At 60.6% G+C, this 11,728-nt stretch overlaps 1 protein-coding gene across 1 annotated transcript; it reads left to right on the top strand.

Moving 5' to 3' along the window:
- Positions 1-4,416: 4,416 nt before the first annotated feature.
- On the top strand, positions 4,417-10,753 carry ZNF467 (zinc finger protein 467). Its single transcript, XM_068973436.1, has 4 exons — positions 4,417-4,450; positions 5,266-5,382; positions 6,372-6,485; positions 9,246-10,753. The coding sequence occupies exons 1-4, from the start codon at positions 4,417-4,419 to the stop codon at positions 10,751-10,753; spliced, it is 1,773 nt and encodes a 590-aa protein (XP_068829537.1).
- The last annotated feature ends 975 nt before the right edge of the window (positions 10,754-11,728 follow it).

Here is an 11,728-nt window from a genome sequence, read left to right as displayed (position 1 = left end):
TCCAGCCCTCAAGTCCAGAGTATGTGAGCCTCTCCCCTGTCCCTTTTCTGTATCTTCTGCCCCCCTCAACCCCACAAACCAGGCACTCCAGAAATGAGGGTCGGTGAGCAGAAGGAATGGGGTTTCCAGGGTGGTTGGATTGTTTGGGGCCAGGGTCCCTCTGTGAGGTCTGACTTCTTACTGAGGGTGATGACGTGTGGCCGGCTGGGTCCACCCTGGTCCCCTAGGATTCATGGGATCCAGAACCAGGAAGCTCAGGCAGGGCAGTGACAGCCAGCCTCAAAGAAGAGTGCTTGGGGTAGGAAGGGGGGACGGCAGGAGGCAGAGGGGCCCTGGAGACAGCTCTCCCAGCCCTGGGGGCCAGGCAACCGGATGGAATAATCTGGAATAATCGGAGCATCCGGTTAGAAGCCAGCACCAGCTCTCTCTCCAGGGGAATCCTGGTTACATCCTGGTTACCAGTCCCCAGGGGGATCCTGGTTACATCCTGGTTACCAGTTACCAGCTCCCAGGACACCCAGGCCAGAAAGTGGCTTGGGCTTGGTATTCCATAACCTTCCAGCCCCCAGGCCTGATGTGCCTGACTCTAAACATCCCACACAGTCACTGCACCTGTGGGGATATGTGTGTGTGGTGGTGGGAGGAGGAGGTGGCTGCCAGGAACCAGAGCTGTGCCAGGCATTCTTCTGGGCCAAGAGGGAATGCAGTGAATCTCTTCAGGAGCTCCTGGGTGGGGTCTCTGGAAAGGTCCCAGGTGAGGCCCTGGACACCCAGCTGTCCCCAGCTCTCACACACGCCTACCTGGACACACCCCTCGGCACCTCACGCGCTCACACTCCGCTGCAGGTGTTACAAGGACACTCGCGGGTGCTCTGGCCCCGCACAGGCACACAGCCGTGTGCTCTGTTCCCAGGGCCATCCTGCCGTCTAGAGAGCAGGCCCGGCCCTGCTGGCTGAAGCAGCGCATCCAGAAGGGGAGGTAGAAGGGCCCTTCACAGCTGACCTCGAGGAACCCTGCACTCCTCCAGGTACCCCCTGTCCCTGTCTCCCTCATCCTAGACATCAAGAAACACTGGTGTGGCCCTGCGGCTCACCATGCCTCTCTGTCCCCTAGGATCCCCTCCGGGTGATGGGGTGGGAACAGTCAGGGAAGCCTGCTCTTTGCTCCAAGAGCCAACCTCCCTCCCCATGCCCTGCTTTAGGGAACCTGAGGAGACTGGAGAAGGAGGTTAGGGAGGGAGGCCTGGAAGAACCAGCCCCCAGTTTAGATGGAGAAGGATGGGATATGGGGAGCTTCCAGGGACTGGGGTGTCCCAGTGGCAAGGCTGCAGAGAAACATCACAGCCCAGGGCAGGGACCTCTGAGGGTTGAGGGCATCCCTCCAGCCGGCCAGGAGGCTCCGGCCCATCACGCCCAGGGGACTAACCCCACCCCACCCCCGGGGGAGGCAGGGGCTCCCCTGGATGATGCCCTGGCTTCTTCAGGCCTTCACAACGCACGACTCCGGCCACACCCCTGAACCTCCTCCCCCCGACCAGCCCTGCCTTGTCCCAGGTGACCTAGTTGGAAGCCCTGACCCCCATTTCCACTCTGAAGGTCAAGTTCTTCGCAGGCACCGGGGCCCGCGCCTGGTCTCCTTCGGGCTCGCCTCGCGGCCCCGAAGGACTGTGGGGTGGGGGTGGGGGGAGCGGGTACGAATCGGGGTGGGTCCGAGCGGGCACGGCTGAAGAGCGGGACAGGGCCGGAGCCTCCCAGACTGACCCCACCGACCGACAGTCGGGGGACTCGATCCCCAAGGCCGCCGGAACGCAGCGAACGCACACACACTCCTGGCGGGACCTCGCGATTCAAAGACCGCAGCCCAGCCTCTTGCTCCCCTCCCCCGAGCAGGCCCCCTCCTCTCCCCCCAACTCACCTCCTCCCCCACCCCACCCCCCGACGCCCCACGCGCCACCTTCCCCGGGCTCCTCCCTCCACGCCTGTCAGCGCCCTCCCTCGCCGCCCGAGTGCCCGTCCTCCCCTCCCTCCTCCCCTCCCCCATCCCTCTCCCCCACCCCTTCCCTTCCCTTCCCTTCCCTTCCCTTCCCTTCCCTCTCCCTCCCCGCTCCTACATTCCCACTTTCCGGCACCGACCGCGGGCCGTCGTTGGTCCAGACCGTCACCTGCCCGCCGGGACGCCGCTGGGCACCCCCTCCTCCCACAGGGCACCCGGTCCCTGACCCGCCTCCCCTCTCCCCTCATCCCCCGCCCCCCGCCGCTCCCCTGCTCCCTCTCCCTCCGCGTCTTCTCCTCTCCCCCTCCCCGCGAAGTTTCGGGGCTGTCAGTCTGTCAAGTCTCTGGGGCCGTCCGCACCCGAGCTGCAGAGCCCGCGAGGGGGAGCAGGAGAACCGGGCGCCCGGGTCGGGGCCGCGTCGGGGCCGGTTCCCGCCGCACCCACAGCCGCCGCCCGCGCCGTGCAGGTGACAGCCCCCGGGGTGCGGGCGCCGAGAGCTCGGGGTGGGGGTGGGGGGCGGCTGGGAAAGGAGGGCCCCCGAAGGCACAGGAGGGGAAGGGGCCGGGGGAGAGCTGGGTGTTGAGACGGGGGAGGAGGAGGGCCTGGCTGGGGTCGGGGGGTCAGGGTTCCGGGGAGAGCGGAGAGACCGACCCGGAGGGCTGGGCTGGCGCAGGGGACCAGGGGCCGCGTGGGGGTCCAGAGTGGGGGACGGGTGGGAGGCCCTCGAGGAGAGGAGGGGGAAGGCTCAGGGGAGGGGGCCAGGGGGAAGGCAAGGAAGGGGAGGCGCGGGGACCCGGTGTTCGGGAGGGGCGCGAGAAGGGCGCTGACAGGTGAGCCCGGGAGCCCGGAGCGGCAGGAGCGAGGGCCGGGGCGCGGGGCCACACGGGGGCGGGGAGGTGGGAGGGATCCCTGTACTGGGGTGGGGGGGAACTTGAGAAGTCGGCGGGGAGCAAAAAAATGGGGTAGGGGGCCACCGAGCGGGAGGGGAGGGGACGCGGAGGTGGGCTGGGGGGCCGGGCCGGGGAGGGGGGCGCAGGGCCGGGCACAGGGGCCAGAGTGAGCGGCCCAGCCGCAGACCCCGAGGTTTGGGTGGAGGGCGGCTAGAGAAGCGGGGGGCTCGGGGAGCGGACGGGGAGGGGGTGGGGTCCGTTCTGGGGAGTGGGGCTCCGGAGGGAAGAGAATCGAGAGGCTGCCGGGGAGGAGGAGGGGGAAGGGAGACGGGGCCTCGGAGGGGGAGGGAACCGAGGTGAAGAGAGGAGAGGAGAAGGAAGGGAAGCCGGGGTGGGGGAGGAGAGGGCCGGGGAGGGGAGGAAGGAAAAGAGGAGGGGGAAGGAAGGGAGGGAGTGTGCGATCGGGAGGGGTGAGGAGGCGGGGGACAGGCAGGGCGAGCCCGGAGCGGCGGGGGAGGCGGCCCCGGCCCCGGGGAGGGGGAGGGGAGCGCCGCCGCGGAGGCTGCCCCGGCGGAGGGTCAGGGGGGCGGTGGCAGCGGAGCGCAGACCCGAGCCGGGCCGGGAGGGGTGGAGCCGGCGGGCTGAGGGCAGGGGCGGGGCCGGGGGCGGAGCTGGGGAGCCAGCCAGCTCCCGTGGGGAGAGAGGGCGGAAGGCGGAGGGCGAGGGAGAGGGGAGGGGTGCAGGGACCGCTGCCAGGGAGGCTGTCGGGGGTGGGGTGGAGGTGGGGAGGAGAGTTTGCTGGGGGATGGGCAGGGGAGCCGCAGGAGCCGGAGCCGCCGTGGGGGCTTTGAGGGTCGGGTGTCCGGGCCTCGGAAAGCCCCGCGGGGGAGGGACGATGGTCTTTAGGTCGGGTTCTGGGGTAATGCTGTCAAGAGCTCTTTCCTGCCTCCGGGGAGGACCCTCCTCCAAGGGCCTCCCCAACTCGTGGCCCCAAGCAGTGATACCTCCGGCCCGCCCCCCACCCCCCACCCCCACCCCAGGCTGGCTCCTGTTTCACCAGCTCCTGCGATGACAGCTGGAGGGCCAAGGAGACCAAGTTCCCTGCTCCCCACCGCAGGTCTCCCACCCTCCACCCTCTTCCCAGAGAGTCGGTTGATTCCTGACACCCCCAGGCAAGGGCCCTGGGGAGGAGGGGGTGGGGGGGGGAGCGCTGATGGGCTGGTGCTGGACCCCAGTGACCTGCAGGTGGGGGTGAAAAGCTGATTTCCAGAGCTGACCCCGAGCTTAGCTTGTAGAAATGGCTTCAGCGCTTCTCCTCACCTTCAAAGGCGTCTGCTTTCTGAAATCCACGGTCCCTCAACTCCCTCACCGTCCCTGAGGACATCCCCTTGGGCGCCTCTGGGGCTAGCTGATGGGAAGAGGTTGGGCAGAGCCAGGGCCCAGGTGGAAGCTGCAGAGGAGAATCTGAACAAGGATGTATGTTCTCCTTAGGGTCGGTGGCCGGATCCCCAGGAGGAATCACCCTGGGTTGCCATGAGAGAGACCTTGGAGGCCCTCAGCTCCCTGGGTGAGCCGGCAGAACTGGAGGAGCTTGGGTGGGGGGCAACGGAGTAGGAGGCTTCAAGGGCATACCATGCCTGTTGTTGTTCAATCGCCCAGTCGGATCTGACTCTTTGTGACCCCATGAACTGCAGCATACCAGGACTCCCTGTCCCTCACCATCTCCCGGAAGTTTGCCCAAGTTCATGTCCATTGCATCAGAGATGGCCCTTCACGGATCACTGCCTTGTCGTGGCAAAGGGGCTTGCATAACACAATGAAGCTATTAGCCATGCCCTGCTGGGCCACCCAAGACGGGTGGGTCATAATGGAGAGTTCTGACAAAACATGATCCACTGGAGGAGGGAATGGCAAACCACCCCAGTATACTCGCCTTGAGAACCCCATGAGCTGTATAAAAAACTTACCAGGCCTGCTGCTTCCCTAATTCAGACCGGAGAGCATCCCCAGGAGGCTGCGACCCTGATTCGGGCTCTGGGGGGCTTTAGGGCAGCATCCTTTCTGGTTTCATCACAAAGAATGCCTGCCTGGTCCATGCTGGAGGTTGTGCTAGTACTAACAGAACACCAGGATAGTTAAATCTATTCTCTCTCTAAATCTATTCATCTCTGTCCTTGATTTGATGTAAAGCAGCTACTAAGGTTGATATTTGGTCAGGCTGCTGGGGAAGCCAGTTGTCCCTTGTCCGTGAGGGTTAGAGACCTCACTTTCCTTAACCCCCAGGGAAAACTCTTTTAGGCTGGGAAGGGGAAAAGCCACCGTCTTGGATCACCTCTTCTGTATGACATGCTTGACTTGCATCCTACCTTTTGCTTGTAACAGGCCTCTCTGTGGGACAGCCGGAGATGACCCCTCAAAGTGAGCCTGGGGAACAGTCCCATGATGCCCAAGAGCGGATGTCTCCTCCCCGGGAAGACAGAGTGCTGGGTACATGCTCAGGTAAGTGGGGACCACGGAAGCTGGCTCAGGATGGAGTCTTCCTTCCTTTGTTCGTCAAATATTTATTGAGCACCTACAAAGTGTCCCACGCTATTCTAGATACTAGAGATACCTCAGTGACCAAGGAGACAAGAGATCCCTGCCTTCTAGGAGCTTAATCCTAGTGAGGGCAGAGGACTGCTACTGCTGCTGCTGCTAAGTTGCTTCAGTTGTGTCCAACTCTGTGCGACCCCATAGACGGCAGCCCACCAGGCTCCCCTGTCCCTGGGATTCTCCAGGCAAGAACACTGGAGTGGGTTGCCATTTCCTTCTCCAATGCATGAAACTGAAAAGTGAAAGCGAAGTCGCTCCGTCATGTCTGACTCTTCGAGACCCCATGGACCGCAGCCTACCAGGCTCCTCCATCAATGGGATTTTCCAGGCAAGAGTACTGGAGTGGGGTGCCATTGCAGAGGACTAGCAGACAACAAATGTAGGAATAAATGCACTTATAATCAGGGTTGGAAGAGGCTTTGCGGGTGGGGCAGGCGGGAGGATTGAATAGAGGGGTGAGAGTTGGCCTCATCAGAAAAGTAAGATTGAAAGAGGTGGCTAAGCAGATACAGGGAGAAGAAGCCTAAAGCAGGCGTGGACCTGGCCTTCTGACATCCCCATCTTCTCCAGTGATTTGCCTGGAAACTGAGGCCCATCTGGTAGCTAGGAAGTTCCCCATCTCTCCTCCTAGGGCCTCTTGGAAGCCTCAAGACAGGGACCATTCTTGCTTCCACTCTCTTACACACACGTTTCAGAAGCCCCTCACACTTGTGGCTCTTGCAACCTGCATGGCCTGGGGCAGCTGGGAATTCAGCCCCTGCAGGTTTGATATGGGACCACTCCTGTGTGTGGGGCTGGGGCCAGAGTTTCAGAAGCCCCTGCCTCCTGGCACCAGGGGGGACCTCTCTCCATCTCTGGTGTCTGCAGCATCCTTGAGGTAGCCTGTTCTCTGCCAGGGCACGAAGCCCCCAGACCGGAGAAAGGTGCCCCCACGGAACAAGCTGAAGCTCCCTGCAGAGGAGGCCAGGTGTGTGCACCACGCAAGCCTGAGCCCACAGGCTCCTGCCCAGGTGAGTCTTCCCAGCAGTCCATCCCACCAGGGGGCCAGGCGGAGGGAACAGGGGTGTGCGGGCATCGTGTAAAAAGAAAGCCACTCCAGGGCCTTCCAACCCAAGATGAATCAGGCCCTGCCACCTTTCTGCTGTAGAGCTTCAGCACCCAGCAGGAATTCTGCATCCACAGACAACAGGAATCAGAGAGGCTAGTCACCAAAGAGAAATACACTCTCACTTCCACGTCTTCCGGAAGTCTTACTTTCCCATTCTCTCTCCCCTAGTCGATGTTCACACCTGTTGACAGCTTGAATCACCGATTCCCACCAAGACACGTGGTGTCGATGTCGATCAACCTTTTCATTGTCCCCAGACCTGCTCCCTCCCCCAAGTCTCCACTGACCTTGGTGCTCAGAAGAACAGTTGTATTTGATGCATCTCCCCCATATCCACGGTGATCAAACAGTTGGTTCTCTCTCCACAACCCTACCCATCACTTCCTTCCACCACCACCAGCCTTATCACCTCTTGCCTGAGTGATGTCACCTATTCCACAAGGGCTTATTTGGTGCCCACTCAGGCTAGGCTGTTTCAGGTGGAGCAGAAAGAGATGGGCTGTAGAGTGACGTGGTCCTGGGTTCAAATTCCTGCTCCACGTTTTTATAGCTGATCTTGGATAGGCTACAGGAGCCTCAGTTTGTTCACAAGGAAGAAGGGTAACTTCTGCTCAGGGGTTTGGGTGAAGGTTTGTGAGAGTGTACACACAATGCCTCATCTCCAGCTGGCTCTCAGTACATGGTGGCAATCCTCAAGCTGTCTGCCCTCCAGAGACTGAAATCTGACACCAATATGAGCTAGAAGAAAGAATGAAAAGAACAAATAACGACAAAGCCATGTCACAAGGAAGTGTAGAAGAGTCAACCGTGTTTATATGAGACCCTCACACATTGGATTTGTCAGAGCTTTTGTTGGTTTGTGCACCATGTTAAGAGAGGTGTAGACTTCAATTCGGATGAGGCTGGAGGATGGGAAGACATCCTTGGCTGACTTAGAAGTAGGCAAGTTGACATATTAATAACTGGGGTTATAGGAGACCGGCTTGCCTGAAGCGAGGGGTTTATGCCTGGGAGTATTAAGAGAGTTGGACTGGGTTGGGATGAGTCTCCGACGCAGCTAGAGCAGACTTTATACTCTAAATAATGGGGAGCTATTGATGGGTCTTTGGTAGCAAAGTTGCACAAAGAAAATGAAAGTGATAGCACAGTAGGATAAAGAGCGTTTGAAAAGGATGGATCGGTAAAAGAAACTGGAAGGAAATCTAATTGTGATAGTTTAAGCCCCAGGCTATTACAGACTTTTAGAGCCAGACAGGAAGGAAGTCCAATCAGCTGGTTCCAAGGCTCTCAAACAAGAGTCACTTTGGGAGCTTGAAAGAAAGGGAACAGATTCATAGGCCTGGGTTCCCTAGATGGCACTTAAAAAGTTCTCCAGGAGATTATGACATGGCACCAGATTTAGGCACCATGAACCAGTCCATTGCTTACGCCTAAGCAAGCTAACAAACTCAACTCAAAGAAAACTCAATTCAAAGAGATTAAGTGACTCAACAGTGGTCACACTGCTTCTTAGTGGCAGAGAAAAACCCAAATGGACCCTCCCAGTCTGGGTCCTGAACTCCTTCCTCTTGGCTGGGTCATCTCAGTGCTCAAGAAGGACAGAGCGCCAGGGGAACCTGTATCAAACCTGCTTCCCCCAGAGGGCCCTCCCTGCGTCTCCAGAGGCTGGCACCATCCATTGGTTCCCCACATCCTATAAGCTCAATCGTCTTCTTAAACCGGGATTTCCCACCTGGCCCTAGCAGTGAAGGGAGTAGGAGCAGGTGGGGGCAGCCTTTGAGAAACCACAGGAAGGGATGCAAAGGCCTCTGGTCACTGGCAAGGAGTTGGAAGACCCCCTGGAGAAGGGAATGGCAACCCAGTCCAGTATTCTTGTCTGGAGAATCCCACGGACAGAGGGGCCTGGCAGACTGTACAGCCTCCGGGGTTGCAAAGAGTCGGACACAACTGAGCGAATAACATAGAAACAAGGTGAGTGTCGAGGCCAGCCCACAGGAGGAGGCTGTATACCTTCTGCTGAGGGCAGCGGAGTAGAACCAGGAAGGTGGGGTGTTTGCTGATAAGCCTGCTGAGCTGCAGTCGATTCACTGGGCACAAACGGGAGTTGCTCGTCTGCAGATGGGAGACTGTGGTTCCAGAAAGGAGTGGGCTGGACGGCAAGATGGGGGTGCCCCCCCTTCCCATGGGCCTCTGAGCCCTCAGAGTGAAAGCTGAAGACTGAACCCTGAGTGAGGGTAAGGGGTGCCCACCATAGAGGCAGGGTCTCCTTAAGGAGGCAAGCAAGCCAAGGAGAAAGCACCCCCCTGGCTTGGAGAGCCCAGGAGGAGGACTTAGGGTGATCCTCCGATTTGGACATTCCCAGGAACTTTCCAGTGGAAGGAGCAGGAGCTAGGCTTAGGGACTTCAGGAAGCGGTGGTTCTATTGGCAAACAAAAGGATCAGGTGAAAGTCAGTCAGTCCATTCTTTGCGACCCCCATGGACTATACAGTCCGTGGAATTCTCCAGGCTAGAATACTGGAGTAGGTAGCCTTTCCCTTCTCCAGGGGATCTTCCCAACCCAGGGATTGAACCCAGGTGTCCTGCATTGCTGATGGGCGCATTCTTTACCAGGTGAGCCACAAACGTGGGGTTTAACAGACTCGCCTTGTTTTGCCCTTTCAGGGGACGAGTGGATGATTCGGAAGGTGAAGGTAGAGGAGGAGGAGGATCGGGAGGCCCACGAGAAGGCGGAATGGCCCGAGCATCTGGCATTACGCCCCAGCCCGTTTCCCCCGTCTGACCTGGGGTCTCTGCCCGCCGCCTATAAGCTGGAGCCAGGGGCCCCAGGAACACTGGGTGGGCTCGCGCTGACGGGCTGGGTCCCGACCGCCTCGGAGAAGCCCTATGGCTGCGGAGAGTGCGAGCGCCGGTTCCGGGACCAGCTGACCCTGCGGCTACACCAGCGGCTGCACCGCGGCGAGGGCCCGTGCGCCTGCCCTGACTGCGGCCGCAGCTTCACGCAGCAAGCGCACCTGCTGCTGCACCAACGCAGCCACCGCGGCGAGCGGCCCTTCCCCTGCTCCGAGTGCGACAAGCGCTTCAGCAAGAAGGCACACCTGACCCGCCACCTGCGCACGCACACGGGCGAGCGGCCCTACCCGTGTGCCGAATGCGGCAAGCGCTTCAGCCAGAAGATCCACCTGGGCTCGCACCAGAAGACGCACACCGGCGAGCGGCCCTTCCCCTGCCCCGAGTGCGAGAAGCGCTTTCGCAAAAAGACGCACCTGATCCGCCACCAGCGCATCCACACGGGCGAGAGGCCCTACCAGTGCGCGCAGTGCGCCCGCAGTTTCACGCACAAGCAGCACTTGGTGCGGCACCAGAGGGTGCACGCGGCGGTCGGCCGCACCCCGCCCTCTCCCGACGCGCCGGCCTCGCCCACGTCCCCTACCCCGTCCCCCACCGCCTCTTCTCCCGGACCCAAGCCTTTCTCCTGCTCCCACTGCGGCCTGAGCTTCGGCTGGAAGAAGAACCTCGCCACGCACCAGCGCCTGCACAGCGGCGAGGAGCGCCCTTTCGGGTGCGACGAGTGCGCGCTGGGCGCCCCTGTGGACCCCGCGGCCCCCGAGCCCTTGGCCTGCGCCCCCCGAGGCACTCCGGCGCTCCCGGGCATTCCAGCCGGCGAGCGGTCCTTCCTCTGCCCCGAGTGCGGGTGCAGCTTCACCCACGGGCAGCACCTGGCTCGACATCGGCGGGTGCACACAGGCGAGCGGCCCTTCGCCTGCGCGCAGTGTGGTCGCTGCTTCGGCTCGCGGCCCAACCTGGTGGCCCACTCCAGAGCCCACAGCGGCGCCAGGCCTTTCGCCTGCGCGCAGTGCGGCCGCCGCTTCAGCCGCAAGTCGCACCTGGGTCGCCACCAGGCGGTGCACACGGGCAGTCGGCCCCACGCCTGCGCCGTGTGCGCCCGCAGCTTCAGTTCCAAGACCAACCTGGTCCGCCACCAGGCGGTGCACACCGGCTCCCGCCCCTTCCCCTGCCCGCAGTGCGGCAAGAGCTTCAGCCGCAAGACCCACCTGGTGCGACACCAGCGCATCCATGCAGGAGCCGCCCACCCGGCCTCCGGATCTGATCTCTCGAGCCCAGCCTGGCCCACGCCCACCGACGTGACCGCACCCGCGCTCTTCTTCTGAGCTTCGTTCTAGACCGGACCCGGCCTTTCCCTTCTTTTGCTCTCTGGTTCCAGAGACCCATGCCGGACATCTCCTGGGCACCGTGGCCTAGATTGCCCGTGGCCATTTTCCTCTCTTCTCTGGGGAAAAGTCTGGAAAGGATACCTGGCTTTGACCTTCTGTGTCAGAGAAAGGGCTAAGAGTAAACCCTTGATGGGAACAGTTTAGGCCTGAGTCCTTGGAAATCTCCCACTAAGAGACCCCATGGGAAAGATGATGTTTCCTGGACCACTCCCGACCAAGAACTGAGTCAGGAACCTCTACAGGGGCAGGGAAAGAATGGTGATCTGTGTACTGAAAGTTTCATTAAAATTACAATCCAAAGGTTCTGGGGCTGTGGAATGAGTTGGGGATGGAACCCCTGACTTTTCTCACCCACCCTTTTCTATCTTAGTCCACACACAGACACTCCTTCCCATCCTATCTGGGTGAGTTCAATTTAGCCAGCTGCCAATAATGGGCTTTCTCAAATCAAAATATGATACAGCTAATTGCTGAATCACTCTCTTGCTCCTTGACCTTAGCTCAAATCTGACAAGGAAGGAGCATCGGTATACATTTCTCATGCCAGGGGTCGAAGGCTAAACCGTAGGGAAGACAGAGGAAGCAGGGTGCCCCTGGCCATTCCCATGGAGACAGGGTGCCACCGAAGTCTCTGGAGCTCCAGGGCTCTGCCTGGGTTTGCAGCTTTCCCAAGGGGATCTCAGAACAGCAGCCCCACCTGCCACCCTGCCTGGCAGCAGGGGGAAGGATATAAGTGACAGAGGAAGGTTCCTGTAAGTTCTCTTTATGATGGCGGCTTGATCCAGACATCTCTAGCTGAGCTACCCCAGCCGAGGCCAACAGGAGATCTGAGTGACCCGGAGGGGTAGGATGATGGGGCAACGTGTTGAACTTGGAGTGAGAAGTCTTACACTTGACCTTTCCTCAGTCTCT

This window comes from Capricornis sumatraensis, chromosome 5 (genome assembly GCF_032405125.1).
Source record: "Capricornis sumatraensis isolate serow.1 chromosome 5, serow.2, whole genome shotgun sequence".
Classification (NCBI taxonomy): domain Eukaryota; kingdom Metazoa; phylum Chordata; class Mammalia; order Artiodactyla; family Bovidae; genus Capricornis; species Capricornis sumatraensis.
Note: the sequence above shows the minus strand (reverse complement) of the source record. Positions and strands in the feature narration are given on the sequence as shown.